At 42.7% G+C, this 17,272-nt stretch overlaps 1 protein-coding gene across 2 annotated transcripts; it reads left to right on the forward strand.

Moving 5' to 3' along the window:
- The first annotated feature begins 249 nt into the window (after window positions 1-249).
- Window positions 250-17,220, forward strand: LOC141912304 (splicing factor 3B subunit 1-like). Of its 2 annotated transcripts, XM_074803547.1 has the most exons (20): window positions 250-341; window positions 907-1,094; window positions 1,438-1,530; window positions 2,232-2,346; window positions 5,631-5,710; window positions 6,297-6,717; window positions 7,277-7,615; window positions 7,738-7,859; window positions 8,269-8,469; window positions 9,087-9,455; window positions 10,107-10,377; window positions 11,073-11,365; window positions 11,573-11,698; window positions 12,007-12,228; window positions 12,907-13,089; window positions 13,409-13,587; window positions 13,914-14,099; window positions 14,441-14,713; window positions 15,079-15,295; window positions 16,035-17,220. In XM_074803547.1, the coding sequence occupies exons 1-20, from the start codon at window positions 320-322 to the stop codon at window positions 16,191-16,193; spliced, it is 4,059 nt and encodes a 1,352-aa protein (XP_074659648.1). In that variant the 5' UTR covers window positions 250-319; the 3' UTR covers window positions 16,194-17,220. The 2 variants fall into 2 exon arrangements, with proteins under 2 accessions (XP_074659648.1, XP_074659649.1); XM_074803548.1 differs by lacking the exons at window positions 250-341; window positions 907-1,094; window positions 1,438-1,530; window positions 2,232-2,346 and adding an exon at window positions 2,412-4,221 and having other exon boundaries at window positions 16,035-17,219.
- The last annotated feature ends 52 nt before the right edge of the window (window positions 17,221-17,272 follow it).

The following is a 17,272-nucleotide window of genomic DNA, read 5'->3' on the forward strand; positions in this document are numbered from 1 at the left end:
AACAAAGAAACGAGCCCGGACCTGGTAACCGGGCGAAAATTACGGTCGGCTCCGGAGGCACGGAGGAAATAAGAACTTTTAAGCGTCGGAGAAATAATCTATTGCAGGCGGGATGTAAAGAGATTTTTATCGGGCAGATGTTCGAACACGTAGACCTCCCGAAGCTATATACAGATCGCCGGTTTCTAATACATAACAATAAATACTAAATTGAATTGGTTTTAGACCTTATTTATGGGACTCGAACTTACTCGAATCTCGCCGGTAGAAATCGGACACTACTCGATTGCGTTCAAACGGGGGTTTCGCATAGAACAAAATGGCCGCTAAAACGCATGACGGTAAGAAAACGAAATCAGTGAATAAATCGTTTATTTTCAGCTGTTTAAGATGATTTTAACGGAATGATTAATGATGCCGCTGATCACTGACAAGTCAAGATTCGAAATATATAATCCGACCCGAAATTCAAACGGTTTGAATTATTTAAATGGAGGCTTGAAAATGAAACTAAAAATTGTTGCTTTCTCTTCTTTTTTCCAAATTTGTTGACTTCCGGCTTCTTCGAAGTGATAAAAAAGCGTCGCTTGTCTCTGTCATTTATACCACAATTAATTCTCATTATTTTACGCGATTGCTGATGTCATGTATTTTTTGTATGATGCCTGATCTGATGGATCCATCTGATATGCGCACCATCCGTCGATCACTGGTCTCGTCAATCCAGCAGGGTTTATTGGTTCAAACCCTGGTGGCGACAGAGTAACTTGGTCGAAGGTTCTTCTCTGGTCTCTCTACCCGCTGGGAAAAAGAAGCATCGAACCCGTTATAATGCCCTGAGTGGCGCTTAGCAGGTTGAGGGTATTTAAAAAAACTAATTTTAACGATTTTCTTTTTTCTCGATAGAAATTGAAGCCGAAGTGCGGCGTATTCAGGATAAGAAAGCGTCGCTCGTCGCCGAGGCGGAAATCGAGAATGAAGACGCCCGTCGAGTCGGGCTCGGCGCCCACGGACACTTCGATACGGATATCTACGAACCGTCGGGTAAATTCGAGGGTTACGTAACCTCGATCGCTCCGAATGAGGAACAAGATGTAAGTTTAAATCCGCGCGGTCTGATGATTAAATTCAATATTTATTCATCGTGAAATCTTACGCGATTGCAGATGATAAAAAGAAAGAAAAAATTACCAGGGTTCCTACGGGTCCTGAAATTCCTTAAATTCAGGAAATCGAAATCTAAGGGGTTAAATACCCTAAAATTCTAAGCTTTTCTTTTGTAAATTACAAAAGAAAAGATGGTGTATGGTATGGAAAATAGGATAACAATGAAAGAGAAAAATTTATTAACACTAATGCAAGTTACCAAATTCTGATATGTTTAATTGATTGGAAGACAGTTGAGCTTTATTCGAAGTTTGTGTTTTTTTTTCCTAGGATGACGAAGAACCGCCGATGATGATGTTGGGAAAGAAGGCGACGTATACAGCACCGTTGAATGTTTTAAACGATATGGCTCAACACGATCGGGTAAAAAAAAAACGCTTGATTATCATCTTTACACCCGGTTCTTATATAGATCAGGGAAATTAAGGAAATTTCAGGGTTCTCGGCGGTAGGCCTACTTGAAGGTCATGAGATCAGATTTATCATTCCCTCGGGGAATTCAGAAAATTTCTCGAAAAGTCTGAGAATTAAAATTTTTTGTGTCTCATCGTTGCTGGTTACACTGGGCTCGTGGAACCTCTTGATATGAAGCAGTCCCCATTGAGGATATCTTATGATTTAGTGAGAGAATTTGAATTTTTGGTGTCTTGTTCTTGCTGGTGACGAGTGGCACAAGGAACCTCTTGATAAGAAATAGACCCCACTGAGGATATCTTATAATTCAATCAGGGAATTTGTATTTTCGGTGTCTTTGGTTGTTCTTGTTGATAATTTGATCAGGGAATTTGAATTTTTTTATTCGAATTTTGGTTTTTTGGTGTCTTGTTCTTGCTGGTGGCGAGTGGCACGAGGAACCTCTTGATAAGAAATAGCCACCACTTAGCATATAATTTAATCAGGGTATTTTTAGCCAAGTGTCAGGGAAATACTGGGAATTTCAAACTCCAGTGATCTGTAAACATCTTATAACATGAAAAAATTCCATTTATCAAAACATTAATTTCCAGTTAAAAAAAAATGTAAAAAAAATTTGACCGCTTGAAAATGTTTTTCTATTTCGTCAGGATTTTGATCCGATGGCCGAACACCGACCTCAGAGGATCGCCGACCGCGAGGATGAATACCGAGCTCTACGACGTCAGCGTATAATCTCTCCGGAACGTCACGATCCGTTCGCCGGTACGTATCACGTCTCTCGTCTCTCACTGTCTTATATCGTACAATGTTTTTAATATGAATGATTTAATCGCGATTGTGTAATTTAAATGATGGCTCTTAATCCGGATCAGCGACGTCCTGATTTTGATTCATTTTTCAAACCTGACTGAAAATTCGTACTGCTGAAGTACTGGATCCAGTTCCACAGTTCTGAGTTAAATTCAACCCTAGAGTTAAACTTTGAAAATGAACTGATGTTAGCTCAGAGTTAACTCTAACTCACAACCGTGGAACCGGGCCCCGACTATTAGAATATAGTCTAATAAACTACTAAATCCGGGAAACGTTTTCGGACCTAATATTATTTATCTATTCGTTATTATTCGCTTTGTACTAGTTTGAATTTTTGTTCGGAGCCATCCCTTTATCTACTGGGTGGCTCCGGTCGGACTCTGTTCCGGATTAAGCGTCTTATTATCGTATATTTAAAATGTCAAATGAAAGAAACTTACGAATTATCAACGTGCGATTGTGGAGCGAGTGGTTCTCGGACCGACGATACGCGGAGATGATGGGAAAAAGAAAATTTATATCTTTTATATGGTTCAACCCTTTCAGCGCGTCTACACCGCAGTGCGGTGTATAAATCGGTGATAGATTTTGCTAGTACACCGCACTGCGGTGTATTGATTTAATTAGTAATGACTAATTATCTCTCTTGGAAGATGGCAGCACCTGTCAAACATAGTGAAATAGAAGTTACTAATGATACACTGCACCGCGGTGTAGACGCACTATAGTGGTATTCCCGTTATTCAACATACTACGGTGGAATTTTTCAGAATTTTCAAATTATCTTCAGCAATATAGGGTATTAATCAGTCAGCACGGAAAGGGTTAATCATCAGATCTAAACTTAAACTCGCTGTTTTTCCAAATTCTTGCGTTCAGTCTGACAACTGCGGTTTGTGCGAATGTTTTTTGTGTGTGAGATTTAGAACCAGTTGAAATAAATCTTGAAAGTTCCGGGCATTTCGAGGCAAATTCACGAATTCGCTTCTGTTTATTCCTCCTATGACATCATCGCCGACGAGCTTTCGATTTCTATTTGAGATGGTAAATCGGTTTGCCGGTGATGTCGTAGGGTGATGTTTCAGAGGCGACCATCGAAATGCAGATATCTATACGATAGTCGGTATTAAGAGAGCGTGTGTGAATTTGAACGTCTGCTGAGGAATGAAAGAGTCTCCGAAAAATTTGATCGATTTTTTTTTCCTCGCAAAAAAAAGAGCAATATTAATATAGAGATGTTTTCTTTCCCCCGTGCAGTTGGTACCAACAGAACTTGGCTCCGCGTCAGGCTGGATTCGTCAACACGAGATTTGAACACCGCGTATGCTAAGTGTTCTATTGGTGTTCAATGAACGCCAAACGGTGTTCACGCAACAGTCATGCGTGTGCGTGTGTGTTCTTCTGGCCTGAAAACTCGAACATAATTTTTCAATGCAGATAATCAGAATTTCTTAATTGCAAAATTATCTCCTAAAATTTATTTTCAAATACAATGAGCCAGAATTCATTATTTATTTATCCAAATTTTAATTTTGAACTTATGAACTTCAGGATTGCGTGACGTAAGTGTAGAAATGGAATAAGTCCAGTTCAAAGTCCACAGGTTCCCAGTCATAAAAAAAAAAACTTGTTAAAAATCTCCGAACTACCCCTGCCAACTTCCGTCCCCATTGTTCAGTGTGCTTGTGAGTAGCGTGAATCGGAAAACAAACTACACTGATCTAGAATTTAAATTATAGGCGACCACTAGGCGGCGCTGCGTGTCGGCAGCAGACGGACTCTATTGTCGAAAGTTGTTTAAACCGGGAACAGAGCGTAAACAGCGTAGGTATAACGCGCCTACCCGATAATAACGCAAACAACGATAAATTATTGTTTCCGCGGTTACCGCTGAAGTTTCGATGCATTGTTGCGTTATTGTCGGCGGCGACGACAGGTAAAACAACGTATGGGTTTTGTTTATCGGGAAAAAAATGGCGACGTTTTTCGCGAATGATGAAAAGTTGTCGCAAATTTTTTTTCAAACAAAATCAGTAAAATGTGGTTAAAAATGCAGCCCGAATTTAGCTGGATATTTCTCAACTAGTTTCCTTGATTGGTCTATAAGCGAAATTGTCCGTGGGTCTGCTAAGCCGCTGGTTGATTCAAGAGGCAAATTAGATCAATTTCAGTCAACAGAGTTCTTACAGATAAGAAAAATCAGGGAATTCAGAGTTTTTCCTCGAAAAACTTGGAATTTGAATTTTTCATGTCGATTGAGGTTAGCCTATAATTTAATCGGGGAATTTTCTAGTTACGAGGCTGCGCTCAGGAATAATCCGTGAAGACCCTGATATCTTGAATACAGATAAAATCTTTTGACAGAAAAATGGTTTTGTCCGCTTTAGGAGTTAATCAAGGAAACAGTGTAAAGTTCATGTACAACCGGGATGCTTAAAAACGTTCATTTTCCGTTTGAAGATTATTTACCAAAAAAACACCTGAAAAAAAAGGTTTCAAAAGTTGAAAAAATGATTAGTTTGAAGGGCTCAGTTGATGTCTATATTCAATTCTATATCTGACACGTGCCGAGTGCAGATTCATTGAGGACTCCTGAACTCTTCATCTGAAATAAATCTAGATTTTATTCTGGGCTTCGAAAAAAAACAATCAAAAAATTTGCAGGGGTCAGATTGGTGGTGAAAAATCTGCAAAATCGTGAAGATGTGCGAAAAAATTTTAGAAAAGTTTCATAAAATAGTTTAATCCCTTTTTTAAGCCAATTACCGTGCAGCTGAGAATTTTAAGCACAAACTGCGATGAAGTTAAAGAAATGATTTCTTTAACTTGAAATTTAATTTCGTTCAAATCCATCCAGATAGTGGTCAGTAGCCGCTTAGGTTATTGTACCTCGATGTTAGGAAGGTTGGAAATAAACTTGTCCTGAAAAACGCGAAAATTTTGTGAAAAAAAAAGCCAATTTAAGGACGTGAAAAACAGTAAAAATTCCCGAGTTCATCGATCTGATCCCTGGCTCCTAATTTCAAAGATTTCTCGCGTGAACGAAGTCATCCAGGTTCGTACAAACGAACGTGATTAAAGAATGTTTTAACGACTGTAGGAACCCCTCGACTCGCGGTTTTAAAAACCGCGAGTTTCCCCCGGACGGAAGGAGATGGAATATATTTCGCACGTCGCTAAATTCGATCCGTCACGACTTTCGCGGTCGTGACATTTTTCTTGTGTCGTTACAGGTGGTAAAACGCCGGATCCGTCGTCTCACGCGCGAACCTACGCGCAGGTCATGTTAGAGGAGAGACTTCGTAATGATCAGGTCAGTTGTACTTTCTCAATTCGTACGCTCGTAAACCGGGGTCCAGTTTGAATCGTTCGGCCCCGGCTTAAATAATAGTCACAATTGTGGAACTGGATTCCGAGAAATAAACTCATTCTAACTCTCAACACCCGGTTCCACAGTTCTGAACCCAGTTCCACAGTTGTTGATCCAGTTCCACAGTTCTGGACCCAATTCCATTAGTTGTTGATCCAGTTCCACAAATCTGAACCCAGTTCCATAGTTATGGGGTCAGTTCCACAGTTATAGGGTCAGTTCCACAGTTCTGGACCCAGCTCCACAGTTGTTGATCCAGTTCCTCAGATCTGAACCCAGTTCCACGGTTGTACGTTCATTTCCACAGTTCCGAACCCAGTTCCACATTTCTTGACCCAGATCCACAGTTCTGAACCCAGTTTAACAGTTGTCAGAAAACATTCAACTCATTAGTTAAAACAGAAATGATCGAATTTGAGTCAAATTTAACCAATAATAGCTGTAGAACTGTGTGCTTCCAAAACAAGAGCCGAATTTTCAACTCCAATTTTAGCTAATAAATATTGATTTGATTTTTGTCATTAAACAGAAAGATTTGCGGCAGCAGATGGTCGAACGTATGAAAGCTGGTGATCTACGAGCTCAACCTTCAAACGGAGCCAGCGCCGCTCAACCCCCGGCAGCGCAACCCAAGAAACGCCGTCGCTGGGACCAGGCAGCAGAGGACGTCTCCACGGAGAAAAAGAAAAAAACGTCGACCGGCTGGGATCGAGAGACCGGATCGGAGACGCCTCGCGATAGCTGGGCCGAGACGCCCGGTCGCGCGAAGGGATCCGAGACGCCCGGAGCGACGCCTAGTACCAGGCAGTGGGACGCCACTCCTGGGCACGCGACGCCCGGCGCGGTTACACCCGGGCACGAGACACCCGGACACGCTACCCCAGGACACGGAGCCGGCACACCGAGCGCGAAACGCAACAGATGGGATGAAACCCCGAAAACAGAAAGAGGTAGGAAATTAAAAAGACACGTCGAATATCTCTGATTTTCAGGGTTCCCTGCAAGGAAAACCAGGAGGATCTGGATTTATATTCCCTGCAAGGAAAATCAGGGAATTCAATCTCACTCTTCTTGAAAATCTGGGAAAAGTCTTCAGAGAATTTGAATTTTTGGTGTCTTGTTGTTCTTGCTGGTGATTAGTGGCACAATGAACCTCTTGATAAGAAACAGCCCTTACTGAGGATATCTTGTAGTTTAATCAGGGAATTTGAATTTTAATGTCTTGTTCTTGCTGATGGAACAAGGAACCTCTTGATAAGAAACAGCCCTCACTGAGGATATCTTGTAGTTTAATCAGGGAATTTGAATTTTAATGTCTTGCTGTTCTTGTGGATGGAACAAGGAACCCTTTGATAAGAAACAGCCCCCAAGATGATATTTTACGATTCAATCAGGAAATTTTCACTAAGTGTCGGGGTATTTAGGATTCTCTAATCTGTAAGAATTTGATATCTAAAATTCTTGCTTCAAACCGTTAAATGTTGATTGTTATTGCTGGTATATTTGTAGAAACTCCCGCTCACACCGGTTGGGCTGAAACACCTCGTACAGATCGGATCACCAGTGAGGATCACAGCCACACTCCGAGCGTTCAGAAACGAGCCTCGCGCTGGGACGAGACTCCTCAAGCGATGGGCAACGCGACTCCCGGCTCAATGACTCCTAGTAACATGACTCCCGGTCATATGACACCCGGCGGTACGACTCCCGGCGGTACACCAGGCGGACTGACTCCCGGTGGGTTGACTCCCAGCGGTACGCCCGGAGGATTTACTCCGGGTGGGTTGACTCCGAGTGGGGCGACTCCAGCAGGACCGAAAGCAATGGCTATGGCGACACCGACCCCGGGTAAGTGAGGATTTTAGATAATTTATTTGAAATTGACTTAAAATACTCAGAACATTTCTTCTTATCATTGTCGTCTGCTAAAGTGATGCTTAATATATGTTAATTTATTTGTGGGTGTGTAGGTCACCTGATGTCGATGACGCCCGAACAGATGCAGGCGTACACGTGGCAACGAGAGATCGACGAGAGGAATCGACCGCTCTCCGACGATGAGTTGGAGGCGATGTTTCCTCCGGGCTACAAGGTAAAAATACAACCTCATCTGAAACATTGTTTCACTACTGTCTTAACCCTTTCAGTGCTGACTAATCTATACCCTATAGTGCTGGAGATAATTTGAAAATTTTGAAAAATTCCGTCCTAGTGTGTTGAATAACAGGAATACCACAAAAGTGCGTCTACACCGCGGTGCAGTGTATCATTAGTTACTAATATTTCACTATGTTTGACAGGTGCTGCCATCTTTCAATAGAGATTAAAACTAATTACATCAATACACCGCAGTGCGTTGTACTAGCAAAATCCATCACCGATTCATACACCGCACTGCAGTGTAGACGCACTGAAAGGGTTAATAACAACGGGATTGATTAGAAAAATCATGAAAATTTTTACAAATTATAATAATCGATTTTGTTTGCAATGTTTTTCAGGTTTTACAACCTCCGGCTGGTTACGCTCCGATACGTACTCCGGCTCGTCGACTGATCGCTACTCCGACGCCGATCGCCGGCACTCCGGTCGGATTCCGCATTCAAACTCCCGATCATAAAACTCAAGTCGTCGACATGCAGCCGAAGGGTAACCTGCCGATGATGAAACCCGACGATATTCAGTACTTCGATAAATTATTGGTGAGTCTAGAAAAAATGCACAACACGATCTCCATGCGACTCCGTGATTCCTTAAAAACTCCTTCGAAACAAAAAATGCCCTTTAAGGTCGTTGAAACTCCTTTAATTTGAACGAAATGTTTGAAAGTTCTTCAATTTTGAGAAATAGGTAATTAGAAATTTTGTCTAGTTTGTAGTTGTACAGTAAACTACGCCTTAATCGTTAATTACCGGTTTATCCAAAATAAAGAGTACCGGTTTAGGAGGAGTCTACTGTAATTGGGATATGAAAGTGATGCAGACGCTTTCTCAAAATTTGCTCCTTTAAAACTCGATGAAAACTCCTCAAATCAAGTAATGACCGATCTATAGCGACCCTGTATATCCAGGAATGGCTGATCTGTAGAGAGACTCTTCTGGAAATTTGAAATTGTCTCCTTTAAATCTCCTTGAAGACTTATATCCTGGAATGACTGATGTGTAGGGACCGTGTGTTTATTTGGTAATATACCGACCCTCTCTGCCCCCTCATCCTCAGTTCCTCGTAAACTCACTATACCTGTCTTACCTGTATTAGAGATATTGAAATATTAACCGCGAAACTCGACAATAATTGAATTGTTTTGCGATGATTTCAGGTTGAAGTTGACGAAGAGTCTTTGTCGCCCGAGGAGCAGAAAGAACGTAAAATCATGAAACTATTGCTGAAAATCAAGAACGGCACGCCACCTATGCGTAAAGCCGCGTTAAGACAGATCACCGATAAAGCGCGCGAGTTCGGCGCCGGGCCGCTGTTCAATCAGATCCTACCGTTGTTGATGTCGCCGACGCTCGAAGATCAAGAGCGCCATCTACTGGTTAAAGTCATCGATCGTATATTGTATAAACTGGACGACCTCGTTCGGCCGTACGTTCACAAGATTCTCGTCGTCATCGAGCCGTTGTTGATCGACGAGGATTATTACGCGAGGGTCGAGGGACGCGAGATCATCTCTAATCTAGCTAAGGTAAACTAAACCCGGTCCAGGATAGCCACTGACCCGAGAAACTCGGAAATGTAAATCGGGGAAACTTGAAGAGAATTTGGCAAATTCTAGGCCGGAAAGCTGGGGGAATCACAAATCTGGAATGAATTTTGAAGAAAAAAATCCTGGGCCCGGTTTTATAGACTGGTATTACCTTTACACCCGGTGGTTAACTCGTTTGAAAAAAAAATCGAGTTAATCGCCCAGGGTTAAAGATAATACCAGCCCATAAAACCGGGCCCTGCTTCGGATAACGCTACCGACCACGCGTTTCTTAAACAACACGTGAAAAATGAATAGTTCATGAAATTTTAAACCCCGAAAATTTCTCTCAATTCACTCGCCGCAGAATCACTCGGAGAATTTCTCCATTCACTAGGATTCATTTCCCACAGTTGTTAGAGTTTTAAACTGATTGAAACGAATTGAAAATGAATTAATTTTAACTCAGAGTTAACTGTTAACTCTTAGTTAGAATTAGTTCATTTTAAATGAGTCGAATCTTAACTCGAGCCTGTGGAACTGGGTCCTGCAAAGTCAGGGAAACTCGGCGAAATTGTTTTTAATGGGGGATGTGCCCCCCCCCCCACTCAACATCTTCATCAATTCGATATTGCTGTATGTTATTTTCAGGCGGCTGGTTTAGCTACGATGATCTCGACAATGAGACCGGATATCGATAACATGGACGAATACGTGCGTAACACGACCGCCCGAGCGTTCGCGGTCGTCGCCTCGGCGCTGGGAATTCCGTCGCTGCTGCCGTTCTTGAAAGCCGTCTGCAAGAGTAAGAAGTCGTGGCAGGCTCGTCACACCGGTATTAAGATCGTCCAGCAGATCGCGATATTGATGGGCTGCGCAATTCTACCGCATTTGAAGAATTTGGTCGAAATCATCGAGCATGGTAAGTGTATAGTAGTGAACATTAACGGGGTTCTTCTTGCGGATCAGGAGAATCAGGGGATTCCGGATTTATTTTTCCCTGCAGGGAATATCGTGGAATTGCGACTATCTTCCTGAAAATCAGGGGAAAATGTCAGGCAATTTTTGGTGTCTTGTTGTTCTCGCTGGTGACAAGTGGCACGAGGAACCTCTTGATAACAAACAGCCCTCACTGAGGATACCTTATAATTTAATCAGGGAATTTGAATTTTTGGTGTCTTGTTGTTCTTGCTGGTGACGAGTGGCACGAGGAACCTCTTGATAACAAACAGCCCTCACTGAGGATACCTTATGATTCAATCAGGGAATTTGAATTTTTGGTGTCTTGTTCTTGCTGGTGAAAATGTTACAAGGAACCTCTTGATAAGAAAGTGCGGACTTGTGATTTCACCAGAAGACTCTTTGTTCAAAGGTCAGGGAAATATCGGGGAATTTTGAATTCCCTGATCTGTACGAACCCTGTATGGAGTAGTTATTACTGTTTTTAGAGCTCAATTACTTTAAAAATATGCTCAATATCTCATTCATTTCAAGTTCAGTTTCAACTACTATTTTTGATATCAAATTACGATCAATTTGTTGCAAAACCTCTCGAATAGAAATAACAGGTTCTGAAACGCCAGTGACTTAACGCGGTTCTCATTTCATTATTCTAAGGTTTGGTGGACGAACAGCAGAAGGTACGTACGATCACGGCGTTGGCGTTGGCCGCGCTCGCCGAGGCGGCCACGCCGTACGGTATCGAGTCGTTCGACAGCGTGTTGAAACCGCTGTGGCGCGGTATCAAACAGCATCGCGGTAAGGGTCTCGCCGCGTTCCTGAAAGCGATCGGTTATCTGATACCGTTGATGGACGCCGAATACGCGAACTACTACACTCGTGAGGTGATGTTGATCCTCGTTCGTGAGTTCCAGTCGCCCGACGAGGAAATGAAGAAGATCGTCTTGAAGGTGAGTGTGAATTAACTGCCGAATTCTAAATTCAGGAAACACTGGTGATTACGACTTACTCAGATTTAACGGGGTTTCCTAGTTAAAACCAGATAACTATATTGAACCCTCGTTGATCTCTCTCTCTCTCTCGCGCTCTCTCTCTCCTCCTGCCTCTCTCTCCCTCTCTTTCCCGCTCTCTCATTAATTGATTGTCTATTGTTGTAGGTTGTTAAGCAATGTTGCGCCACTGACGGTGTCGAGCCTCAATACATCAAAGACGAAATTCTGCCTCCGTTTTTCAAACATTTCTGGAATCAGCGAATGGCGTTGGACAGACGCAACTATAGACAGGTACGCAAGACAGCAGCAGACAGATAGCTCTGCTGTCAGTCGGTACAACTTAGATAAAATAGGGTGGTAACTGACCTGGAAACTCAGGGACTTGGATAAAAACCTAGAAGAAAAGAGAGAATTTGGATATTGACCACGTTTTTCTTTATCAGTACATGATTTAATGAAAAATGAATGAATTGTAACATTTTAAACCTAAAAATATCACTATTCACCCGTAGCGGATTATGAGCATGGGAGAGTAGCCAACCTGGAGAGCAAAATTCGTTCACCTAAAATTGAAACATGATATCATGTTTTTCTTGCAGCTGGTCGATACGACCGTAGAGATCGCTAATAAAGTCGGAGCGGCTGAAATCGTCGGTCGAGTCGTCGACGATCTGAAAGACGAAGCCGAACAATATCGTAAAATGGTGATGGAAACGATCGAGAAAATCATGGCTAATCTCGGCGGGGCGGATATTGATTCACGGTTAGAGGAGCAGCTTATTGACGGTATCTTATACGCCTTCCAGGAACAGACTACTGAGGTAAACATCCCCCACCCCCTTGACCTACCCTAACCCTCCTGCAGGGCTCTACCCTAACCCTCCTGCAGGGCTCTACCCTAACCCTCCTGCAGGGCTCTACCCTAACCCTCCTGCAGGGCTCTACCCATTCCTGACATTTCATTTGTTCTCTCACCCCTCCACTGCTAGGAACAGACTACCGTTGGTAAACATCCCCCACCCCCCTGAACTACTCTAACCCTCCTACAGGGCTCTACCCTAACCCTCCTACAGGGCTCTTCCCTAACCCTCCTGCAGGGCTCTACCCTAACCCTCCTACAGGGCTCTACCCATTCCTGACATTTCACTTGTTCTCTCACCCCTCCCCTGCTAGGAGCAGACTGCTGAGATAAACTCACCCCCTTACCCGGCCTCCTACTGATTAGCCTCAAGGTCCAGTTGTACGGTTAGGACTTGGTCCAAAAGTGCTCTTAAATCTTAAGACTGGTTTAGGTTGTTAGATTGAGTATAAAACTAAGATGGTCTTGAACCTCAACCATGACTGCGCCCCTGGGCTCTCCTGTCCTGGCATTTCACTTGCTCTCAGTCAAACCGGAAACCAGCTGTCTTAGTAACCAGGTCCCTTTTGATATGATTCGGCCATTTTGTTCGTTCGTCCGATTTATTCGATGAAACGAAATTTTGCGTTTATATTTACAGGATGTGGTAATGTTGAACGGTTTCGGAACGGTTGTGAACGCTCTCGGTAAACGAGTGAAGCCATATCTACCGCAGATTTGCGGTACGATTCTGTGGCGTTTGAATAATAAATCGGCTAAAGTTCGTCAGCAGGCGGCGGATCTGATCAGTAGAATCGCCATCGTCATGAAAACTTGTCAAGAGGTATGTCTTTAAGGGTCAATCTGCTGTCCTGGGGATAGCTCCAAGCTGCTCTGCCACCGAGGTAGTGGCTCCCAGCTGTTGATTGTCTGAAAAAGGGTGGCTCTGGGCTGGTGTTTGACTTACGGGTGGCTCCTAGCTGCTCCGTGACCAAGGAAGTGGCTTTGTTTGTCGGAAAAGGGGTGATTCTAAGGCTGCTGTTTGACTTTTTGACAAATTGTTTGAATGGGTGGCTCCTGTCTGCCATGCTGCAAATTGTCTGATAGTGGGTGACTGCATTTCCTGCTTCTAATATGACTCGACCATTCATTGATATTTGCAGGAGAAACTGATGGGACATTTAGGCGTTGTATTGTATGAGTATTTGGGAGAGGAATACCCGGAAGTGTTGGGTAGTATACTCGGCGCGTTGAAGGCCATCGTCAACGTTATCGGAATGACTAAAATGACGCCGCCGATAAAAGATTTACTGCCTCGATTGACGCCTATTCTGAAAAACAGGTTCGTTAGGTTGCCTTCCAATAAATCCCCCTATGACTTCATAAAATTGATAACTTATTTCTGATAAGATGGCCCCCATAAATCTCCCTATGACATCATCAATTTGCCAATTAATTTGTTATATAGACCATTTCTAAAAATACGGCTACTTCCATAAATCCCCCTACGACATCATTCCATAAATCCTTTTATGACATTACCAAATTGAGCAATGAATTGATACAAGAGCTAATATGTGATGTCATAGGGTGATTTTCTGGAAGCGGCCATGTCTGTAGAACAGCAGGGAAATTTTTTTCTTGAATATTCGATTGCATTTGTTTTAGACACGAGAAGGTGCAGGAGAATTGTATCGATTTAGTCGGACGTATTGCCGATCGCGGTTCGGAGTTTGTTTCGGCGCGAGAGTGGATGCGAATCTGTTTCGAATTGCTCGAATTATTGAAAGCTCACAAGAAAGCGATTCGTCGAGCGACGGTGAACACATTCGGTTATATCGCTAAAGCTATCGGGTATGTATGTCTCTGCTGAGGGAGAGTTAACTGTCCGTCTGCTGAGGGAGAGGAGAGTTAACTGTCCGTCTGCTGAGGGAGAGGAGAGTTTACTGTCAGTCTGCTGAGGGAGAGTTTACTGTCCGTCTGCTGAGGGAGAGTTTACTGTCCGTCTGCTGTGGGAGAGTTTACTGTCCATCTGTTGAGGGAGAGGAGAGTTAACTGTCAGTCTGCTGATGGAGAGTTTACTATCTGTCTGCTGAGGGAGAGTTTACTGTCCGTCTGCTGAGGGAGAGTTTACTGTCCATCTGATTAGGTTTCACAATAAATTCATGTCTGAATATTTGTCTGTGTATTTTCAGTCCTCACGATGTGTTGGCCACGTTACTCAACAATCTAAAAGTACAAGAGCGTCAAAACCGTGTCTGTACGACCGTTGCTATAGCGATTGTTGCCGAGACGTGTTCTCCGTTCACCGTGTTACCGGGGCTGATGAACGAATATCGCGTTCCAGAGTTGAACGTACAAAATGGCGTCCTGAAATCACTGTCGTTCATGTTTGAATATATCGGTGAGATGGGCAAGGATTATATCTACGCTGTGACCCCGCTGCTCGAAGACGCCCTCATGGATCGGTAAGTTGAATCTCACGTTCACCTAGTTCTAAACTCAGTTCTACAGTCCAGGTCCCGGTTCCACAGTTCCGGATCCAGTTCCACAATTCAGGACTCAGTTCTAGTTCCACCATGCGTAACCTGGTTGGATATTTTGAAGTTGCTCAATTCTCTGGTCCAGTCATTCAATAGATGTTAGAACATGATACCACGAAATTAACAGGGTTCGGATTCAAAGAGTCTGGTTTTAAAGATCCGTTTTAACCTTTAACATAAAAATGGCAGGTTTCCACGCGGGGCTAGCGTCAAGCCAAAACAAGGGTCTCTGATTACGAAAAGACCCCTCAAGGATAAATTTCTATCTTGTTTTTTTTTTCTTCTCACAGTGATTTGGTTCATCGTCAGACGTCGATGGCGGCGATACAGCACATCGCGCTCGGTGTTTACGGTTTCGGCTGCGAGGACGCGTTGATTCACGTTTTGAATCACGTCTGGCCGAACGTGTTCGAAACGTCGCCGCACGTCGTACAGGCGTTCATGGGCGCGATCGAGGGCATCCGAGTCGGGCTCGGTCCCAGTAAAATACTACAGTACACTTTACAGGTAAATTCGTTGACGCTGTTTTCAGTATATATTGCGTAACTCGCGCGCTAGGCGTTCCCGAACAGGGCGCCCACTGTCCCGGAAAAATCTAGAAAATATTCAGAGACGACTTGATGAATTTTGTGTAAAACATGAAAAGATAAGGGAAAAACTCAGGGTATTTATAAATGGGGAAAGTGAATGAATACTAGTTAATTCTTAGGTTCTTACCCCAGCCGACCCCTTTCATTACAGTATTTTAGAATGATTTTCCTTCACGTTGCATTACAAATCTATAGATGAGGGGAGTGTAAACAATTGATCTCTTGGCCATTTCTCCCTTTGCAATAACCTGGGTGGCCACTTAGCTGGAAATTAGGGACTAGTCAGGGAATTTTGTAAAGAAAGGTAAAAATCAGGGAAATTTGATTATATTGCTAGATCATTGTAAAATCAAACAGTTTCTATCTATGTGTTACGTATTTGACTGTGTTAATTGATCAAATTCTTAGCAGATCAAGTCAGGGAAAACAACGCGTGCATGTCAGGAAAAAAGCTAGTCAAACGAAAGTGGCCACCCTGATGAATGGATTTTATGTTTGAAATTGATAATTTGAAAACATTTCAAATTGTTTTTACTTGTAACTAAACGTCTGATGTGCAGCAGCTGAGAAAAACTAGATTCCTTTTAATTAAGGAATCGACGAGAATGATTTTTTCAAAACACGCTGACGAAAACCTCGGTTTTGCTTGTTTTCAGGGATTGTTCCACCCGGCGAGGAAGGTTCGCGACGTCTATTGGAAGGTCTACAACACGGTTTACATCGGCGCGCAGGACGCCATGATACCGTCGTTTCCACGGATACCGAACGACGTCAAAAATCAATACCTTCGATACGAACTCGATTACGTGCTGTAACCGTAGCGACCGTCGGTGGCGCGCTGCCCGCATTTAATTCGTAATATCGGCGGGGTTCTTACGGGTTTTTCGGAAAGTTTTGGAAAATGGGAATTGTTTTTCAGGCCCTTGAAAAGCTATGGAAATTTTGTTATTTCTCTATGGCTGTGGAAGATCAGAAAACGGTCTCAAAATTAATTTCTCATTTTATTATGAGGCTATCGCCTACTGGTATGCCTAATTGTCTTAAGACACATTTGATAAAAAATTTATGAAAAAACTTTATCGATGGTATTGATAATTGGCACTTATTTACATTGCCTGTTCTAGTTGGTGATGTGTTACTTAGAGTTATGGAAAAGTTATGGAAAATGAAATTGGGAAACCCGTTAGAACTCTGATATCATCAATATCGCACTCGGTCGAAAATTACTCGCACCCGGTCCCGAATTATTCGTAAAATATTTATATTTTTATGTACGTGCTTTAATGATAGATATAAATTCAAAGGGTCTCCTGTTTTATCAGTAAGGGCCCCTTGGCATCACGTCGTCCCCGGGCCCTGGTTTGGACACAAAAAAAGTTGAAAATCTTGCAGTTGGGGTTTGGAAGTTGGGAGAATGTCCTCAAAATAAAAATTCGCCCTTAAACGATCGTAGAATTTTGCCGCTGTAAATAGTCAAATGGTGTGAAAGATTTGAGGAAAAATATTCCATCAGAATTTGTATAATTTCTTCTTTTCTTGTCGTATATTGTTTTCAGCTGTTTTATCAATGTCACCACGGTTAATATTGTACACGTCTGTGTCTCTGTGTGTGTTAAACAGTACAAACTGAATACGTGTTTTTGTAAATAAATTCCATTCTAGACGTCGAAAATCAGTGTTTGAATTCAGCTCACTGACAAGTCGGTTTCAACAGTGGGTTCTAACAGATCAGGGAATTCCTGATTTATGAGTGAAGATCAGGGAATTCTGACTCTGCAAGGAAATTTGGGGAATTTGAATTTTTGGTGTCTTGTTGTTCTTGCTGGTGACGAGTGACACAATGAACCTCTTGTTAAGAAACAGCCCTCACTGAGGATATCTTATAATTGAATCA

The sequence above is a fragment of the Tubulanus polymorphus genome, chromosome 10, assembly GCF_964204645.1.
Source record: "Tubulanus polymorphus chromosome 10, tnTubPoly1.2, whole genome shotgun sequence".
Taxonomy (NCBI): Eukaryota; Metazoa; Nemertea; class Palaeonemertea; order Tubulaniformes; family Tubulanidae; genus Tubulanus; species Tubulanus polymorphus.

Excerpts from the sequence above, each read along its gene's own strand:
- LOC141912304 (XM_074803547.1), top strand. The coding sequence starts at position 320 with ATGGCCGCTAAAACGCATGACG. Across the intron at positions 6,718-7,276 it reads AACCCCGAAAACAGAAAGAG|AAACTCCCGCTCACACCGGT; the intron begins GTAGGAAATTAA and ends GTATATTTGTAG. Across the intron at positions 14,714-15,078 it reads GAAGACGCCCTCATGGATCG|TGATTTGGTTCATCGTCAGA; the intron begins GTAAGTTGAATC and ends TTCTTCTCACAG.